The sequence below is a fragment of the Dipodomys merriami genome, unplaced genomic scaffold (assembly GCF_024711535.1).
Source record: "Dipodomys merriami isolate MVZ:Mamm:240054 unplaced genomic scaffold, mDipMer1.0.p SCAF_473, whole genome shotgun sequence".
In the NCBI taxonomy this organism is placed as follows: domain Eukaryota; kingdom Metazoa; phylum Chordata; class Mammalia; order Rodentia; family Heteromyidae; genus Dipodomys; species Dipodomys merriami.
In genome coordinates this window covers 82,692-104,142 of record NW_027206039.1, presented here as the reverse complement: position 1 = coordinate 104,142, position 21,451 = coordinate 82,692, and the positions used below count along the sequence as shown (strand labels likewise).

The 21,451-nt window shown below is 40.2% G+C and overlaps 1 protein-coding gene across 1 annotated transcript; it reads left to right on the top strand.

Annotated features, from left to right (window-relative positions):
• Positions 1–5,185: 5,185 nt before the first annotated feature.
• On the top strand, positions 5,186–21,110 carry LOC138808745 (myelin protein zero-like protein 3). Its single transcript, XM_069994932.1, has 2 exons — positions 5,186–5,292; positions 20,597–21,110. The coding sequence occupies exons 1-2, from the start codon at positions 5,186–5,188 to the stop codon at positions 21,108–21,110; spliced, it is 621 nt and encodes a 206-aa protein (XP_069851033.1).
• Positions 21,111–21,451: the final 341 nt, after the last annotated feature.

Here is a 21,451-nt window from a genome sequence, read left to right as displayed (position 1 = left end):
AGACCCAGAAACACAACAAATCAAAAAAAGGTTGGACAAATGGGATTACATGAAGTTGCAGAGCTTCTGCATTGGAAAAGGACATAGCTAGCAAGATCAATAGAAAGCCCACGGATTGGGAGAAGATCTTCACTAGCCATAAAACAGACAAGGGTCTCATATCTAAAATATACTTGGAACTCAAAAAATTAAATCCCCCAACAACAAATCCTCAAAGAAACAACTGCCCAATAAATAAGTGGGCTATAGACTTAAAGAGAAACTTCTCTGAAGAAGAAAGGAGGGCCAATAGACACATGAAGAAATGTTCCACCTCCCTAGCCATAAAAGAAATGCAAATCAAAACAACACTGAGATACCACCTCACTCCAATTAGAATGGCAAAAGTCAAGAACTCTAACAACAACAGATTTTGGAGGGGATGTGGACAGAAAGGAACCTTACTGCATTGTTGGTGGGAGTGTAAACTTTTTCAACCACTTTGGAAAGCAGTATGGAGTTTCCTCAAAAGACTTCACATAGACCTACCCTATGATCCAGCAATCCCACTTTTGGGCATTTACCCAAATGTTTACAAACAAGACCACACTAAAGCTACCAGCACAACTATGTTTATTGCAGCATTATTTACCATAGCTAAGATATGGAACCAACCCAGATGCCCCTCAGTAGATGAATGGATCAAGAAAATGTGGTATATATACACATTGGAATTCTATGCCTCCATCAGAAAGAATGACATTGCCTCATTTATTAGAAAATGGAAAGACTTGGAAAAAATTATATTAAGTGAAGTAGCCAAGCCCAAAGAAACATAGGTCCCATGGTTTCCCTTATTTGTAATATCAAGTGTATGTATGAGTCAAGCCGAATAGGTCAGATAATGTAATGTGAGGAAAATGAACCCTTAGATATGTTTTTTTTTCTTTCATTCATTTGTTTCTAATGCATTTATCAGATTATTTCTTTGTTGCTTTGTATGTCCCTCCCCCACAGTATAACCCCTGCTTTCACTATATTTGATGCTGATATAATTTGTGGAGGAGATGGGGAAAAACAAGTTGTTTAAGGATAGAGGTGGACCTGTTGCAACAATGAGAAGTACAAGTTGTCATGTTGAAAACGAACTTTACAACTTTGGTGCTGGGGGGAGGAGGATTCGGTGGGAGGGAAGGGGGGAGGCTGGGAAGGAATGTGAAGAGTAAACAAAGAAGGAGGCTGAAATGCTTGGTAAGAAATGTACTCATTATCTTGCCCATGTAATTGTAACCCCTCTGTACAGTATGTTCACAAAATATAAAAATTAAAATTAAAAAAGTAGCTTGCTTTATTACTTGGGCCTTAGGTCTACCACTGTCTACCTTTTGCTTCATTTGGCTTTTGCTCAGAGCGTGAAAACTCAGCTCCTGCTCATAGTATATTTTTGTTTGTGGCCCTTGTTGGGAAAGGTTGTTGAGTTGGGGGTTGAAAGTAATTCCTAGTGACTCTTTCTGAGGTTTATATTATTATTGTGAGTAGGTGATTACATAAATTTCTCTTATTGCAGAGTATTGTGGAAAAGTAATATTTAGTTGAAATCACAAATGTATTTTAACCTTCACAAGGTAAATTGTCATTATCATGGTCTAAATTTTGTGAATTCTGTAAGCTTTGACAATACAATTCCATAAGCTTTGACATTACAATTATTTCTTCCAGGTGATATTTACATTTCTTTCCTTTTGCTTATTGTAAGATGTTCTGTCTTTCGCTCTCATCCCTCCCATTTGTTTCTGAGGTTTTATTGATTTACTTATTTAATTGAAGGCTATACTACTTGAGCCACAGCTCAACTTTTGCCTTTTTAAAGTGGTTAATATGAGGCAAGAGTCGCATGGGTAGTCAAGGACAGTAAAGAGAGGCTTGAAATTGGAGCATTATAGATCAAAGTCAGCCTTGGAAAGAAAGTCCATGAGACTCTTATCTCCAGTCAAACACTAATAGGCAGAAGATAGTAGACCTGTAGCCATGAGCAAAACACTTCAACTTTTAGTCCCTCAACTGAACACAGTGAAGCAAATTTCATGGAGTTTCCTGCCCAAGATGGCTTTGAACCATCATCTACAGATTTCAGCGACCTTAGCCTTCAGGATTATAAGTGTGAGTCAACATTTAGAAATCTTTAATTACCTGTTCTTTCACCTTTTCAGTTATTTATTTTTTTTTTTTGTCATTTGTTCTTAGGCACTAGCTCTCATGCTCCGTTTTGCCTTTCCTCTTGAAACTACCATGCTCTACAACTTTGACCACAGGTAAACTACAGGCTGTTTCTCTTTTTTGTAGCTCTTCTTCTAGGGCTCAAACTCAGGTAACTGTGACTGAGGTTCTTTTTGTTTGTTTGTTTGTTTAAGTGAGTGGTGGTTGTTAAGTCTTGAAATTAAGTCATGATGACTCTCCCTGAGGTTTTATTTACGTTTACCTTAATGGTAGTTGGTTTCACTACTTGAGCCATAGCTCAACTTCTGCATCTTTTTTGGTTAATAGGAGATTAGAATATCAATAGCAAGCCACGAGCATTACAGAGAGGACTGAAATTTGAGAATCATGGTTCAAAGCCAGTCTTGGGCAACAAAGTCAATGAGACAATTATATCTAATAAGCCCCAACACGTAGGAAGAAGTAGATCTCTAGCCATGAGCAAAGCATAGCAAGTTCAAACCTCAGTACTGAACACAGTAAAATGTCTCCTGCCCAGGCTGGCTTTGAACCACAGTCCTCAGATATAAGCATTCTGAACAGGTAGGATTACAATTTTTATTTAGAAAGCTTCAATATACTCCGTTTTGCACCTTTTCATTTATTTGATTGTCTCTTCCCCCTTTTTGAAAGTTCATGTCTTTTATTATTAGGGCATACCCATTTACGCTCAGTAATTAATTAATTTATTGATTGATTGATTTTGTCAGTTGTAGGGCTTGAACTCAGTGTCTATGCACCGGCCTTCAGGGACAAAGCAGGCACACTACCACTTTCAGCCACAGTGCCACTTCTACTTAGTTGGACAAAACAGTCACCAGGGGACTTTTCAACCTAGGCTGGCTTCCAATTGTCATCCTCAGATCTAAGCTTCCTGAGTAGCGAGGATTACAGACATGAGCCAGAGGCACCTGGCTTGTTTTTTAGATCAAAACTAACAAGCTCTACATTTAGGCCACACTACTTCACTGACTTCACTGTCCATGAGAGTTTTGGCTTTTTTTTTAATTGTGAAAATACTGTACAGAGGGGTTACAATTACTTGAGCAAGGTAATGAGTACATTTCTTATCAAGCATTGTTGCCTCCTCTCTTTCCCCTTCCCATCTTTTCCCATCCCCCCACACCCCTGCCCCATGCGAAAGTTGTAAAGTTCGTTTTTTGACATAACATCTTGTACATCTCATTGTTGCAATGGGTCCACCTGTATCCCTATTTAAACATTTTTTTCCCTTCCCCTCCACAAATTATAACAACATCACATACAGTGAAACAGGGTTATATCATGGGGAAGGGACATGCAAAGCAACAAAGAAATCATCTTATAAATATGTTAAGAAAAATAGCAAGAAAGAAAAACCATTTGAATCCTTTTATTTTTTGCTCAAAGCTAGCACGAACAAAAACTCTACTCCTGAGGGTTTTTTTTTGGGGGGGGGGGCTGGGTGGGGCTGGAGGCTTGAATTCAAGGCCTAGTTACTCTCGCTGAGGATTGTTTTGTTTTGGGTATTTTGTTTTTCATTTCAAAGCTAGCAGGCTCTACTACTTGAGCCTTAGCTTAATTTCAATCTTTTTTTTGGTGGTTAATAGGCAATAAAAGTCCCATGGAAACCAATAGCACTACACAGTATCCTAAAATCTAAGGATTACAGTTTAAAGCCAGTCTGGGCTTTGAAAGCCCATCAGTCTCATCTCAAATTAACCACATGTGACGGTAAGTAGTAGTTTTAAACTTGAGCAAAAACCCTCAAGTTCTAGCCCATGCCTAGCACACTCAAGTTAGTTGGGCTTTCCTGCCCAGGCTGGCTTCGAACTGTGATCTTTAGATTTCAGATTGGATTAAAGGTATGCGTCTATATTTTAAAAACTCATTGACTCTTTTCTTCTTCACATACATTCACTTGTTTATTTGTTGGTTCTCTGGCTTGTTTTGAGGGCCTCACCAATCTTGCTGAAGGATAGCATGCTCGAAAACAGTTGCACTTTGGTTGAGTTTTTGGTTTTGGTGTTTAGCTGGAAGTAAGTATAGAGATTAACATAGGGTCCTGAATTGTGCGGATTGTGATTCAACGTCAGGAGCAAGGAAAGTGCATGAGTCTGTTATCTCAAATTAACCTCCAAAAGATCAGACATAGTCAAACAAATACTTTTAGTTCATATCCCAGAAAGGCACAGACACACTCATGCACACACACACACACACACACACACACACACACACACACAATGGTCTTTCCTGTCCTGGCTGGCTTGGAATGGTGATCCTCAATTTCAGTGTTTTGAGTAGGTAGAATTACAAGTGTGATCCACCAGTTTCTTGGTCATTTTATCATTTTTAATAGACTCTTTGTGCTCTCTTCCACTTTTTTAAAAATTTATTTTGTGGTTTTCTTAGTGCTAGATCTGTTTTTCACTTAGCTTTTTTTATGCTCAAGGTTGTTGCTGTACCACTTCAGCCACAGCTCCACTTCTGACTTTTTGCTGATTAGTTGGAGATAAGACGCTCATAAATTTTCCTGCCCAGGCTGACTGTGAACTGCAGTCCTCAGATTTAAGGACACTGTGTAGTTCCCTTGGCTTCCTGTGGGACACTGTCCTATTTACCACTAAAAGAAAAGAAAGTGGGGCAGAAGTTGATCTGTGGTTCAAATAAGAGAGCCTTCTATCCCTGAATTAAAAAAAAATACTTGTGAGTCTAATTCTGCTACTAATCGTACACACTGCTTGTTCTATTCAAATAAAAACGAAACAGAAACAACTCATGCACAGTGACCAGGTAATAAGGATTCCTGACTGATAACCAGAAACGAATTCCTAAACTCATCTCCTATAGCCTTTTTTAGATAAAATTGGTCATTTGTGTAAGCTGAGGAGAGATTAAAGAACAAGACTTTACAGGCCAGTTACACAGGACTTGGAAATCAGGATCCATTGGTAAAGCTTTTCAGAGAATGACTAAAAACACACTCTTCACCATTCCAAATGGTTCTTCCCTCTGTGCAAGGGAAAGAGAGATGAGAAGGATTAAATATGGGAAAAGTAAGAAGCATCAAACAAGGTAAGTAATGTTAACTGTATTAGATAAAGTAAAACATAGGTGTACAGTATGCAATCCAGAAAAGGACATGTCACCTCTGTGTGGATCCCAGTTAATTTAGTTAATAAAATTAATCGATGGTAAGGAGTAAAACCTTCTATTGATTTACGGAAAGGAGGTACATGGTGGGCAAGTCAGTTCAATAACCTCAAGGATTTTGAACATAAAGAGTGAAAGTTTTTGACTCTGCTTGAGCAACAGGAAAGAACATCTGAGGAGGACTGAGATGTGCAGACATTCCCCAAGAATGATCTCACTGATATCAAGCGTTCTGATGCATGCTGGTTGCCAGGGGCCCATGCCTGTAATCCTAGCTACTCAGAAGGCTTAGATCTGAGGATTGTGGTTTGAAGCCATTTGGGATAAGAAAGTTTGCAAGCTTTTTATGTTTTACAGTTCAAGAATATTCTTATTTGACACTAATTGTAACCCAAGGCAGTGCAATTGGATACCAAGCTGAAGAATATTAGAAAATACACAGACAAGTGTAGACAAAAAGAACAAAATCAATGAGGACCCAGGGTACCAAGGCTCAATGGCACCTGGGCTCCAGATCACACAAGTAATCATATTTATTTGAATTCACACTGGGAAGGTTACCATGGATACATGCAAAAATGAAGCATCAATATTACAATCAGAGCCACCACAGTGAGTAACACTGGTTCCCTTATTGTTTTGAGAAAGGAGACTTCTCTTTTATCCCCCAGGTTTCAAGGCCTTTAAAGCACTATGGAAGGGGCAATAGTTTAACCCTCTCCAGAGCTGTGTTTTAACCCTTCCATGGCCAGCTGTCACCTTTCAGAGTACTATTGAGGTGATGTTCAACCTCTCAAAACTTTTCTAGATTCAACAGCTCAGCTTGAGTCCAATACACCTATTAATATTAATAACATGTATTACAAACACAGTAAAAAGAGAAAAATAATATTAGACATTTAAACAGAAATAACTGACTGGGAGAGTTCTGGGAAGATGGCGGAGGAGAAGCTGGAATCTGAACAAGCTCTCGCATAGAAAGTAGATTTAGAATTCCAGTGAACAGTCCTAAGCCAGAGAATCACACCAAGTGTGCCATCACAGGACAGAGAGTTAGACAAGAGAGGGGAAGCCAAGGAAACGCATCAGCTGCCGCTCCGGCGGCGGGGTCCCGGCGGTGACCACTGCCGCGGAGTCATACCTGAGACACAGAGAGTCGGGGACGAAGGAGCCAGACGCAGTGGACGAGCGGATTCTACTCAACACCAACAAGAACCGACAAGGAGCGGACATCTTCATCCTGCTGTTTGCAGACCAGAGACGACCCAGGATCCAAGACTCGGCGTGAGTACAAGCCCGACGTCCTCATTCCTTCTCAGGGAGCAGAGGAGGGAAGGCCACCCCTCCCCCCCAGCACCGGTGATCTCCATCTTGGATACCGACAAAGCTCGGAGGAGCTGCTAGCTCCAGCTCAGGCCTTGGAATAAAACGAGTCATTTAGCAGGTCACAAGAACTTAACGGCGAAGTGACCTGCCAGACTCAGCTCCATCCAGGGAAAAGTCACCCAGCTCAGGTGCCAGCCATTGGAGTGCCTTGCCTCCCTGGGTAACCAGAGCCAGAGGCTGCCCCTCCCTCTAGCAGCCACCACAATCAATTGAAAAACAGAAACCCTGAGAATGGCTCCAGGCTGGGCGCTGTGAGCTTTATCACAAAATAGCCCCAGGGAAAAGCTACTGTTTGTTGAAAGGCCTCAACTCTACCCAGAACCTAGCCTCATCACCACATCCCCCTCTTTTGTGACTCTCAAAGCAGACCACCCTCCCAGAAAACTAACCTGGGAGGGGGATCTCAAAATCTTGGGTAAAGCAGAGCATTTTTCTGCCTCTTCCAACCAACCGACTTAAGAAACCAATCAAGCCACAGGACCTCAAGCTGACCAGAGGCTCCAACAAGAGACTGGTTGCAGACAAAAGGGAGATACAGGATTCTTCCCACTCCTCCCCCCCCCAAAAAAAAAATCAAAAGACTTTTTTTCTTTTTTTTTTTCTTCTTCTTCTTCTTCTTTTCTTTTTTTTTTGCTTGTTTTTTGTTTTTTGTTACCTTATATATATATATAAATTTTTTTTCCCTTCTAAAACTTTTATTAATCTTTAATTTTTGCCTCTTCTGAAAAACTAATTGTTTTCCAGTAACTTTTTTTTTTCTCATCTTATAATTTTTATTTTAGGAATACGTGAATGAGAGTTTTCCTTTCTTTTCTTGTCTTCTTTCTCTTTTTCTTTCTTTCTTAATTATCTGTTTGTTTTTTATCTAGCTCTACTGAACTTCTGATCTTTTCTTCTCCCTTTCCCATCCTTAAAGATTTTCACATCTCCTCTATGTCCCTCCCCTTCTCTGAACATATTCACATTCCTCTCTAAATAGACGGTCTTTTAACCTCTTTCTGGTCTCTCTTTATTCCCCTTTCCATCTCTTCTTTTTCTCTCTCTCTCTACTTGCATCCTACCCAACCCATTTCCTGCACTGTGATTAGGACATAGTTAACTCTCCCTGTGCCTCCCCACACCAATCTATTCCCATTTTTTACCCACATCTCTCCCTAATCCTAATAATTTCTGGTTTTCCAAATTCTTTTCTGCGGTTCGAAGTCCTTTAACATATAGTCGTTTGATGTTGAATAGATGTATCTGTTGAACTAGATTGTATCTGTAGACTATTGACGGTACAAATGCAAAATTTGGTTGATGGTTGCCTTAAGATAGTGTTCTAGCACAAAACTGGTGCAATATTTATCTCAAATGGGCCTAGTAAGCCGGAAAAACACAAGAAAAATGGCAAATTCGGGTATCTCAATTCCCAACCTTGATAATCAGGGATTAGAACAGATAAAGAATAATCCAGAGGAGAGTTCCCAAATAGCTCTACAAACACTAATAGCAAACATGATAAATGAGAAGTTTGACAATGTACAAAGGACTCTGTATGAGCGTGATAGGGAGAGAGAGGAGGCATCCCAGAAGTTTATACAGGAATATCATAAGCATAAGGAAGCTTCTCAAAAACTGATACAGGATTTGCGTGAACAACTTGAGAATACTCAAAGAGAAAGGGAGGAATGGCGTGAGCAGGCAAAGAACACTCAAAGAGAACTGCAGGAATCCCACAGAAGGGAGGAAACTAATCAAAGAGTAATTCACGAATTAAGAGACCAGGTAGAGAATACACAAAGATCACTAAAGGCATTCATGAAATCCATTAACAAAGAGCTGAAGGAAGTCAGGGAGACCACAAAGGGAATGCTGAATGGAAACCAACAGAAGGAATGGGAGTCCAAAGAAACCATAACCAATCAACTAAGTGATTTGAGAACAAACACTGAACACCAAATTAAGGAAGTAAAGAAATTCATACAAGACCTAAAACAGAGCTTCAACAAAGAATTTGAAGCCATCAAAGCTGACCAATTAGAAGGAAAAGAGATAAAAAACAAAGTAGAGAGTCTTGACAGCAGGTTAGACCATGCAGAAGATCGAATCTCAGGGATTGAAGACAGCCTAGATATTACAGAGAAAGAACATACAACCATCCAAGACAAGTCCAAGAAATATGATAGGTCTATCCAACACCTGGAAGACACCATCAGAAGGCCCAATCTAAGGATAATGGGTGTAGAGGAGCACCTAGAGACAGAAGTTAATGGTCTAGGAAATTTGTTTAACAGGATCCTAGCAGAGAACTTCCCAAACATACAAAAAGATAGGCCTATTCAGATACAAGAAGCTTTTAGAACCCCAAATAGACCAGACCAGAATAGGACATCCCACCATCACATTATAATCCACACAGGATCAACCCAGACCAAGGAAAAGATCCTTAAAGCTGTCAAGGAGAAAAGGTTAATCACCTATAAAGGGAAACCAATTAGAATTACCTCAGATTTCTCAGCAGAGACAATCAAAGCAAGAAGAGCCTGGAATGACGTATGCCATGCCCTAAAAACAAACAACTATCAACCAAGAATACTGTACCCAGCTAAACTCTCCTTCATAACTGAAGGCCAAATAAAAACCTTCCATAGCAAAGAAAAATTGAAACAATACATCTCCACCAAACCAGCCCTAAAAAAGATTCTTAAAGATGTCCTACACATAGAAAACCAACAAGAACGCAACAAAGGCCAAGAAAGTGCACTCAAACTGAGAATCCAAGAACCTTAGGAAGAACCCAGCTTTCACAGCCCCCAAGAAGGTGGATAACATGGCAGGAACTCCCAAATACCTCTCAGTCTTATCTCTTAACGTTAACGGACTGAACTGTCCAATTAAGCGACATAGACTGTCTAATTGGATTAAAAAACAAGACCCTTCTATCTGCTGCCTGCAGGAGTCACATCTTGCCCGTAAAAACAAACATATTTTCAAGGTTAAAGGCTGGAACAAAATCTACCAAGCAAACGGCCCTCATAAACAGGCGGGAGTTGCAATCCTAATATCAGATAAAATAGACTTCAAATTAAAATTCGTGAGAAGAGATAAAGAAGGTCGCTACATACTAATTAAAGGATCACTCCTTCAGGAGGATATTCAAATTCTAAATATCTATTCGCCAAACAATGGAGCACCCAAATTTGTCAAAGAAACACTACTTTCCCTCAAATCCCATATAGATCCAAAGACATTAATTGTTGGGGATTTTAACACACCACTCTCCCCACTAGATAGATCAACTCGGCAAAAACACAACAGAGAAACCGCAGATCTAAACAGCTGCATAGATCAACTAGACTTAACAGACATTTACCGAACATTTCACCCAGCAGCATCAGAATACACGTTCTTCTCAGCAGCACATGGAACGTTTTCTAAAATAGATCACATTTTAGGCCACAAAGCAAACTTGTCTAAATTCAGAAACATTGAAGTTATACCTTGCATTCTCTCTGACCACAAGGGAATAAAATTAGAACTCAACACCAAAAGCCACCAAAGAAAGTCCGGTATCACATGGAGGCTGAACAACACACTGCTGAATCATGAGTGGGTCATGGAAGAGATTAGAAAGGAAATTCAAATGTTCATGCTATTCAACAAAAATGAACACACAAATTACCAGCTCCTCTGGGACACAGCAAAGGCAGTACTCAGAGGCAAGTTTATAGCTCTGAGCTCCTACATCAACAAATTGGAGAGATCGGAAACTATCAATTTAATGACACATCTAAACCTCCTTGAAAAAGAGCAGCAAGATAAACCCCAATCCAGTAGACGGAAAGAAATAATCAAAATTAAATCAGAATTAAATGAATTAGAATCCAAAAAAACTATAGAAAGAATCAACAAAACAAAGAGTTGGTTCGTCGAAAAACTTAACAAAATTGACAGACCCTTAGCAAACCTTATCAGAAAAAGGAGAGAACACACCCAAATTAATAAACTCAGAGATGAGAATGGAAACATCACCACGGAAACAACCAAGATTCAGAACATTATAAGGGAATACTTCTCAAAACTTTATGCTAATAAGTTCGACAACTTGACAGAAATGCACCTCTTCCTAGCAAATATTGACATGCCAAAACTAAACCAAGATGAGTTAAACCAGCTTAACAGGCCCATATCAAGCATTGAAATAGAAACAGCAATAAGAGACCTCCCAGCTAAGAAAAGTCCAGGACCAGATGGTTTTACAGCGGAATTTTACAAGGCCTTCAAAGCAGAGCTCACACCAATACTCCTCCAACTCTGCAATGAAATTGAAAGAGAAAGCTCACTACCGAACACATTCTATGAAGCCATCATAACCCTCATCCCAAAACCAGGCAGGGACTCATCAAAGAAAGAGAACTATAGACCCATTTCTTTGATGAACATTGATGCAAAACTTCTCAACAAAATTTTGGCCAATCGACTTCAACAATTCATCCAAAAAATCATACACCATGATCAAACAGGATTCATTTCAGTGATGCAAAGCTGGTTCAATATACGCAAATCAATTAATATTATTCATCACATCAACAGGAGCAAGAATAACAACCACATGGTTATCTCAATAGATGCATAAAAAGCATTTGACAAGATCCAACACCCCTTTATGATGAAGGTTCTGGAAAAATTAGGAATCCATGGAACATTCCTCAATACAATAAAGGCTGTATATGACAAACCTACAGCCAGCATTATACTCAATGGTGAAAAACTAAAGCCATTTCCTCTTAACTCAGGAACAAGACAAGGATGCCCACTCTCTCCACTTCTCTTCAATCTAGTATTAGAATGCCTAGCTACTGCAATAAGACAAGATGCAGACATAAAGGGGATCCAAATAGGGAAAGAAGAAATAAAACTCTCCCTCTTTGCAGATGACATGATCTTGTATTTAAAGAATCCCATAGACTCCACTCCCAAATTACTCAAACTGAATCAAAACTTTGGCAAAGTAGCAGGTTATAAAATTAACCCCCAAAAATCAATGGCTTTACTATATGCCAACAATGAGAAAAGTGTGGCTGAAATTAGGAAAGCAACTCCATTTGTAATAGCCCCCCAAAAAATAGAATACCTAGGAATTAACTTAACCAAAGAAGTGAAGGACCTCTATGATGAAAACTTTAAAATCTTGAAAATGGAAATCAACACAGAACTTAAAAAATGGCAAAACCTCCCATGCTCCTGGATTGGCAAGATTAACATCGTGAAAATGGCAATAATTCCCAAGGCTATCTACAAATTCAACGCGATACCTATCAAAATTCCACCCTCATTCTTCAAGGAAATAGAAGAGGCAATCCAAAAATTCATATGGAACAATAAAAGACCCCGAATAGCAAAAACGCTCCTCAACGGAAAGAACACTGCTGGAGGAATATCAATACCAAATTTCAAATTCTACTATAAAGCCATAGTAATCAAAACAGCTTGGTATTGGCATAAGAACAGACCTCAGGACCAATGGAATAGAATTGAAAACCCAGAAATGAACCTACAGACCTATAGCCATCTAATCTTCGATAAGGAAGCTAAAACAATAGAATGGAAGAAAGACAGCCTCTTCAGTAAATGGTGCTGGCAAAATTGGTTAACTACATGTAGAAAACTAAAGCTAGATCCTTATATATCACCCTGCACCAGAATCAACTCCAAATTGATCAAAGACCTTGAACTCAAAGCAGACACTCTGAAAACATTACAGGATGGAATAGGAGAAACCCTAGGTCTCCTTGGCTCAGGTCGAAATTTTCTGAATAGAGACCCGGAAGCACAACAAATCAAAGAAAGTTTGGACAAATGGTATTGCATAAGATTGCAGAGCTTCTGCAGGGCAAATGACCTAGCTGGCAAGATCAATAGAAAGCCCACCGATTGGGAGAAGATCTTTACTAGCCATACAACGGACAAGGGTCTCATATCTAAAATATACTTGGAACTCAAAAAATTAAACCACCCAACAACAAATCCTCAAGGAAACAACTGCCCAATAAATAAGTGGGCAAAAGACTTAAAGAGAAGCTTCTCTGAAGAAGAAAGAAGGATGGCCAATAGACACATGAAGAAATGTTCAACATCCCTAGCCATAAAAGAAATGCAAATCAAAACAACATTGAGATATCACCTCATTCCAGTTAGAACAGCAAAAATCAAGAACTCTAACAACAGGTGCTGGAGGGGATGTGGACAGAAAGGAACCTTACTTCATTGTTGGTGGGAATGTAAACTTGTTCAACCACTTTGTAAAGCAGTATGGAGGTTCCTCAAAAGACTTCACATAGATCTCCCCTATGATCCAGCAATCCCACTTTTGGGCATTTACCCAAATGTTTACAAACAAGACCACACTAAAGCTACCAGCACAACTATGTTTATTGCAGCATTATTTACCATAGCTAAGACATGGAACCAACCCAGATGCCCCTCAGTAGATGAATGGATCAAGAAAATGTGGTATATATACACAATGGATTTCTATGCCTCCATCAGAAAGAATGACATTTTCCCACTTGTTAGGAAATGGAAAGGTTTGGAAAAAATTATATTAAGTGAAGTAAGCCAGGCCCAAAGAAGCATAGGTCCCATCGTTTCCCTTATTTGCAATATCTAGTATAGGTATGAGCCAAGCGGAAAAGGTCAGATAATGTGATGTTAGGAAAATGAACCCTTAAATATGTATTTTAATGTTTTGTTTCTTTCATGCATGTGTTTCTAACGCATTTATAAGATTATTTCTTTGATGCTTTGTATGTCCCTCCCCCACAGTGTAACCCCCGATTTCAACTATATTTGATGTCAGTATAACATGTGGAGGAGATGGTGACAAACAAGTCGTTTAAGGATTCAGGTGGACCTGTTGCAACAATGAGAAGTACAAAATGTCATGTTAAAACCAGCTTTACAATGTCGGTGTGGGGGGGGAGGGGGGTATAATTGGGTTGGGGGAGGGGGTTAAAATTGGGTGGGGGGAGCGTGGAGGCGGGGAAGGGAAGTGAAGGGTAAACAAATGAGGAGGCTGCAATGCTTGGTAAGAAATGTATGCATTATCCTGCCCATGTAATTGTAGCCCCTCTGTACAGTATGTTCTCAAATAAAATAAAATACAATTAAAAAAAAAAAAAGAAAGAACTGACTGCATTCTTTTATCCGGTACAAGAAATTTAGCACTGTTCTTTAAGTCTCTAATAACACTTTTTTAGATATAACTTCATGGCTTTCATAAAACCTCCTACATAGTCCTTAGAGTGTCTTTTTGACTCCCATTTTTATTTGTTACATTTGCATAGTAGTATAGTATATCATCTTTAAAATCATATCACCTCATAATTAAAGTTTATCTTGTAAGTAAGTACTTGTGAAACTCCAATAAAATATCACAATAGTTGGAAGTGGAGCTATGGCTTAAGAGCTATAGTGCAAGTCTTGAGCCAAAGAAGCTCAGGGCCCAAAGTTTAAGCCCTAGTTTCCACACATACACATCTCCCCATCCGTCACCCAGACACACAATCAGATGATAATGTCTATCAAGTTCTTCCTTAGGATGATCTTGATGATGTCAGCAACTGTATCAAGTTTCTATCTCTCTTCCATGCATTTGTGGTAGTAGACAACAGAGTCGCTGTAGTATAACATGTGTCTAAGACTTGTCCATGAGCAAAAGCAGTTATGTAACATATCCATCACAATGTCCAGCTCTCTTGATAGTAGATTTGCCCATTTTGGGACTTGATGGGACCCATGTACTCTTCAACTGACTTTCCCATCCTCTGTCCCAACTGCTTCAATGTTTCACCATCCACACCAAAGAGGCTTTCATTACCTCCCCAAAATTATCTGAATCCTGGATGCCTGAGATGTCGTGAAGACACTCTGTGGGTATTCCCCTCTCTGACAGGCCATTTTAACTCCTATGCTCTCCTCACAGATGTAGGCAATGGTCTCTGTGGGACTTCAGTGCCAGATCTTCGAGAGATTTAGTTTCATTGTTTCCATAAGCTCTGGGAAATCATGCAGTGAAGGGTCCAGTTTAGAAACATAGGGGTATACATACCTCCTCATTCTGGAGTTTTTCATGTATGTTCTCTTGGCCATTGAACAGAAGTGGGGTCTCTGAAAGGAAACTTGTATGGTGATCTGTCTGCTTTGGTCCATACAACATAGAACCACGTTCCCATCCCTTCAATGATTTTGACAAGCTCCATGTGATTCATGCTGAACTGCTTTCAATGCTGTAACAATGTAGAGGTCACAACTTGATGTGTGGATAGCTGTCCATGCTTGATCCTGAGTTACCTTGACACGCAGGGACCAAAACTCCATGTTGGGAAAGTGAGAGCATTATTAGCTGGCTTATATCTGTGTAGTTTGAATGACACCAGTAGGCATTGAGGCCTCCTCTTCATGTCCAAGTACCCTCAGCATATTGATAAAGATTGACACACCATGGCAAGTCGTCACAAAAAAATTCTGACCTGGTCCTGGGCATTATCTCAAGCATCTCACCCACTTCTAGCAACTTCCCTTCTTTCAAGGTCTTGCCAATTCTCCTCCTTGTGTTCTCAGGTAAAATAATGCTGTCAGTGAGTAAAGAGCAGAGGACAAGGAAGCAGGTATTCTAGAGAAAGTAAATACTGAAGCCTCTTCCATGGTGAGAAGATAATGAAACCTGCAACTATAGAATAGCGAAGGAGTTAAGATGGTTATGCACACATTTTGTGCACAAAAATGCCAGACCTAGTATGCTGTGTACAGAGTTTCAGTCCATAATGGTCTGTAACAAAGGCATCACAGTTACAGATAAACCAAGTTCATAATGTCTTTTCTTCTTTTCTTCTGTGCCGTTCTGGGGCTTGCACTCAGGAAATGGACACTATCCCTGAAGTTTATTTTTTCCCCTCAAGGCTACTACTTCACCACTGGAACCACAATTCTACTTCTAGTTTTTTGGACATAATTGGAAATAGAATTCGTACAGGCTTTCCTGCCCAAGTTGGCTTCAATCACTTATCCTCAACCTCATGAATAGCTAGGATTAGAAGATTGGCCATTGAGCATGGTAGCAACTCTCTTCCTTTTTAGTTCTTTTTCTTTGTTCCTTTTTTCCAGTTATGGGCCTGAATTCTAGGCTTGGGCACTGTCCCTCATCTCTTCAGCTGAAGGCTCGTCTCAACCACTTGAGCCACAGCGTGATTTCCAGCATTGTTTCTGCTTAAGTAGTAATGAGCAATTGAATCCAGGGCCTCATGCATGCAAGGCAAACACTCTACCACTGAGCCACCTTCCCATCCCCATCTTTCCTTTTCTTTAAAAAAATATTATTAGGAAAATGATGTTCAGAGGGATAACAGTTAAGTCAGTTAAACAGTTGTCAGGTAAAGAATCCATTTTTGGGGGACAATTACTCCCCTTTCCTTTTTCTCAATTTATACCTCTCACTGTGGCTTTTTTGTGGTTAACTGGAGATAAAAATCTTGCAGACTTTGCTGCCTAGGGTGATTTTGAACCGTGATCCTCAGATATCAGTCTGCTGATGAGTTAGGATTACAGGCTTGAATCTGAAAGACAAGAAGACTGTTCTGAAGATTGTCCTATATTGGTTATAGGGCTGTGGGCCTGAATGGACTTATGCAGTTAATGCTAGGCAGATCAGTCATCTGGAAGCATGTGTCCCTTCTTAACCCTGATTGTCCCTCAGAACAGATAGGTGATGCTTTCAGAGCAAGAACCAGTTTGTACCAGCTCAACAGAGGTCCTCACTATATATGTTTTATTCAACAACTATTGGGTTGCTTATATTATCAAGACATTTTCTTTCTTAAGAACTTTTTTATTGTAAGATTGCAATAACTACAGATTCATCATGGTCTAGGAATACATGTCTGCTATCAGCTTTAATATCAAAGCCACATAGCTGTTCCAAATCATGTTTTATTGATCTTAAAGTAGTTCTTGAATATTAGTCTTTATTAGTAATGATATTATTAATGTAAGTATTAAAGTTCTTCAAACATATTTCTCTTATTAAATGAATCCTTACAGTAACATTGAAAGCATCTTCTGGAGCAGCATTGGAAAAGATACTTGGATAATACTAAGAATGAAGGATGAGAAGTGTGAAAAACAGAACTAAGAATTACCAGTGTGACTGGGAAACATCTTCTACAGAGCAGAATCCCAGATTTCTGGAAACATATCATGTGAGAACAGGGCTTCAAACAGTACATGTGACCACATGGGTGAGCCTCAGTGTTGCCACATAGATGTTATTCCTATATGAAAGTCTCATGTTCGATGGGCTTTCACAACCCCAGATTTATGAAAGTTTGTTGTCTTCATTCCTTCAATATTACTTCATACTTTGCTATGAGTGTAATTATTCTTTTAAAACATGAAAACTCAACACCATCTCTTGGACTGAGGCATTTACTGTCTCCCTATGAATAGATCTGTTATTTAAGAGGCTTCCTTGGGCTGGGTAGGTGGCTCAGTGGTGGAGCAATTGCCTTGCATGCTTGAGGCCCTGGGTTCTATTCCTCAGCACCACATAAGCAGAAAAAATGCCAGAAGTGGCGCTGTGGTTCAAGTGGTATAGTGCTAGCCTTGAGCTGAAGAGCTGAGGGACAGCACCCAGGCCCAGATTTCAGGCCCCACGAACGGACAACCCCCCCCCCCAAAAAAAAAGAGGCTTCTTTACAGGTGCCAGTGCCTCCCTCCTTTAATACTAGCTTCTCAGGAGGCTGGGATCTGAAGGTCACAGTTGAAGCCTGCCTGGGTGGGAAAGTCCATCAGATTCTCATCTCTAATCAACTACCAAAAAAGCCAGAAGTGGAGCTGTGGCTGAGGTGGTAGAACACTCGGCTGGAGCAAAAAACGCATAAGGACAGGCAGCACCCAGCCTGATCCTGAGCCCCAGACCCGCCTTCAGGCACACACACACACACACACACACACGCACAAACACACACACACACACACACACACAAGTGGCTTTCTGCCAGACATGTCATGTGGGCCCATGAAATGGTTGGAGACCCCTCTTCAAATGGACTTGCCCTTGTATTTACTCCAGTAATGTGGAAATTGACTCTCAGTCACCTATAGGTCCATTGGTTTAGGATTTGTACTTTGCATCCCACTTCCTCTGCTTGTTTTTTGAGGTGAGTCTTGTAGCTCAACACAGATGTCAATACACTTCAAGATACTGCTTACGGTCTCAAGGCCTGCATTCACACTACACATGGAAAAATAAAACATGACCTGAGAGCCTCTGCTTACGCTGAGGGCCAGCTATCCAAGCAACGGCAGCTTCCTATGAATGGCAAACTGGAATCCAGGCTCAGGTTGTTCACAACAGACAGATGTGAGTTGTGTAAGGCTTGAATTGTTCTAAGGAAAAGCAGAGAATGGAGGAAGGCAGAGGAACTGGGAAAAGACAATCTACCCTCCCATGTTTCCTTGCAGTTCCTGGTCCACATTATATCCTTTGCTAATTGCTCTGCTGTGTGTGTGTGTGTGTGTGTGTGTGTGTGTGTGTGTGTGTGTGTATGTGTGTGTGTTTGTGTGTTTGAGAGTGTCAGTGAATGTTTGCATGTGTACAGTGGTTCTGGGCCTTGAATTAAGGGGCTGGACACTGGGAAGGTAGGGTGAATATGAGCAAGTACATCATATGCGTGTGTGGAAGTAACTCCATCAAACCTCTGAGTGTGCAACTAGTATATACTAATGAAAGTGAAAAAATGATTAAGCAATGCTCAAAATCCTCCATAAGCTATTTAGAGATAACTTTAAAAAAGGATCAGGAAGCATAGTTGGTAGGGGATATGAAAAATCTGTAGTTAAAACTGTGGGATCATTCAAGCAAGGTGCTGGTGGCTCATGCTTGTACTCCTAGATATTCAAGAGGCTGAGATCTAAGGATCATTATTTGAAACCTGACCAGGCTGAAAAGTAATCACACTCTATATAAGATATACTACTCAGAAAAAGCTCAAAGTGGCACTCTGAGGCTTCAGCAGTAGAGTGCCCAAATTCAAACTACAGGATTGGCAGAAAATAAAAGAAATAGTCCAAACTTAAGATGTCTAAGGAGTTTTAGACTAAATGTTGTATATAAACAAGTTACTATATTTTGGGGCTCATTTGTTGTTGTTGTTTTAAATATATTATGTATATTCTTCCCCCTATGATATATCCCCATTTGACTTTGAATTGACTTTGATACCGTGCACCTTGTATATACATTTTTCTAATTTGGGAGGGGAACCAAAATAACAAATTGCTGAAACAAGGACACAGGATGACCCATTGCAACAATGATATCCATAGGACAGTATGTTAGAAATGAACTTTACAACATTGGGTAGGGAAGGGTGGAGGGGAAGGTAAGGGATAGTAGAAAAAAACAAGGGAAGGGGTAACAATGCTTGACCAGACATGTACTCATTGCCTTATTCATGTATCTGTAGCATTTCTATAGAATCTTCACAATAAAATAAGATTTAGAAAATGAAAAATATCTAGTTACAGCTAAAGTACGAAAGGAAAAATCCGTTCATTCATTTGCCTGTGGCAACAGAAATTAGAAATACACAGTCAATAGATATTTATTGCAAATCCCACACGGATTCATGCCCATGGCTACTTCACCCTCCTTGTCTTCAGGGGAAAGTCAGGAGGAATCAGTACAAGCTTCCTATCCAATAGCAGTCTACTCAATTCCTGTACCAAGACTGCCATCTGTAGTACATCAGATGGAAAAAGTTAACATTCCTTCCAAAAGCGTCTCAAATGAGCCCTATAAACCATAGCCTCCAACTGTCCTGATTTAACTCTTATTTCCTTTCCCAAGCTACAAATACATATAAACTTGTGGAGGGCTCTACAGAGATGGACAAAGACTTATAAAACATATATTGTTTCACACCTGTAGAAAATTAAAACTAGACCCTTATAAAGCACACTGAACAAGAATCAACTCCAAAGGGATCAAAGACCTCAGAGCCAAAGCAGATACCCTGAAAACATTACAGGAAGGAAAAGGAGAAACTCCAGGGCTCCTTGGCACTTGCCAAAAGTTTCTTAATAAAGACCCAGACACACATAAAATCAAAGAAAGGTTGGACAAATGAGATTGCATGAAACTGCAGACCGTCTGCACGACAAAGGACATAGCTATCAAGATCAAGAGAAAGCCCAAGGATTTGGAGAAGATCTTCACTAGGCTTACAATGGACAAGGATCTCATATCTAACATATAATTAGACCTCAAATAATTAAACCCTCCAAAAACAAATCCTCAAAGAAAAACTGCCCGATAAATAAGTGGGCTAAAGACTTAAAGAAAAAGGTCTGAAGAGGAAATAGGAATGGCCAATAGATACATGAAGAAATGATCAAAATCTTTAGCCATAAAAGAAATGAAAATCAAGACAACGTTGAGATTCCACCTCACCCAAGTTTGAATGGCTATAATCAACAAATTTAATAATAACTGATACTGGAGGGGATGTGGTTAAAGGGAACGTCCTGCATTGTTGGGGGGAGTGTAAACTTGTTCAACCACTTTGGAAGGCAGCATAACCATGTTTATTGCAGCATTATTTAGCAAAAGTAAGATATGGAACCAACCAGATGCCCCTCAGTATATGAATGGATCAAGAAAATATACACAATGGAATTCTATGCCTCCATCAGAAAGAATTAGGCAGGTACCTGAGGAGCAGCCGGGATGCTGCTGATCAGAGCCGCTTGAGGCTAGGGCTGCACCTTCTCTGCCCTGATAGGCATCCTACTCTTGCAGGATTAGTGCAGCTGCTGACATACGAGGTTATGTTGGAGAAAATGTCAAGTTGAGATGTACCTTCAAGTCATCTTCATATGTCACTGACAAACTGACCATAGACTGTAAGTACCGTCCTCCCAGCAGCAGTTGCACAAAATCTATTTTTCACTATCAGTCTTTCCATTACCCAACCACAGCAGGCACTTTTCTGGATCAGATCTCCTGGGATGGAAATGCATACAAAGGGGATGCATCCATAAGCATAAGCAACCCTAACCTGATGGACAATAGGACATTCAGCTGTGCTGTGAAGAATCTCCCAGATGTGCACCATGACATCCCCCTGACGGAACTAACAATCACAGAAAGGGGTTTTGGTACCATGCTGTCCTCTGTGGCCCTTCTTTCTATTCTTGTTTTCATTCCCTCAGCAGTAGTTATTGTTCTGCTGCTTGTGAGAATATCAAGGAAGGCTGCAGGGATGAAAAAGCGGAGGGCTATAAGAAGAAGTCTTGGAGTTCCAGGAAGATAGCAGAGGAGAAAGTGGAGGTTAAACAACTCTCGCATAGAAAGCAGTTTTAGTGTTCCAGTGAACAGTCCTAAGTCAGAGAATCACAAGTGTGCCATCACAGTACAGAGAGTTAGGCCAGAGAGGGAAAATCCTGGCAAGGAGACAGATCTGAGCACTTGCCAGTAGTCGCGGCTGTGGCTGTGGCTGCAGTGGTGGCAGCGGTAGCCGCCATACCTGCAACACAGAGAGTCCGGGATGAAAGAGCCAGATTTGGCAGGTGAGCAAATTCTATTCAACACCAGCAAGAACCGACAAGGAGCAATCATCTTCATCCGGCAGTTAGCAGACCAGAGACAACCCAG

Excerpts from the sequence above, each read along its gene's own strand:
- LOC138808745 (XM_069994932.1), top strand. The coding sequence starts at position 5,186 with ATGACTAAAAACACACTCTTCACCATTCCAAATGGTTCTTCCCTCTGT. Across the intron at positions 5,293-20,596 it reads AGTAAGAAGCATCAAACAAG|GATTAGTGCAGCTGCTGACA; the intron begins GTAAGTAATGTT and ends CTACTCTTGCAG.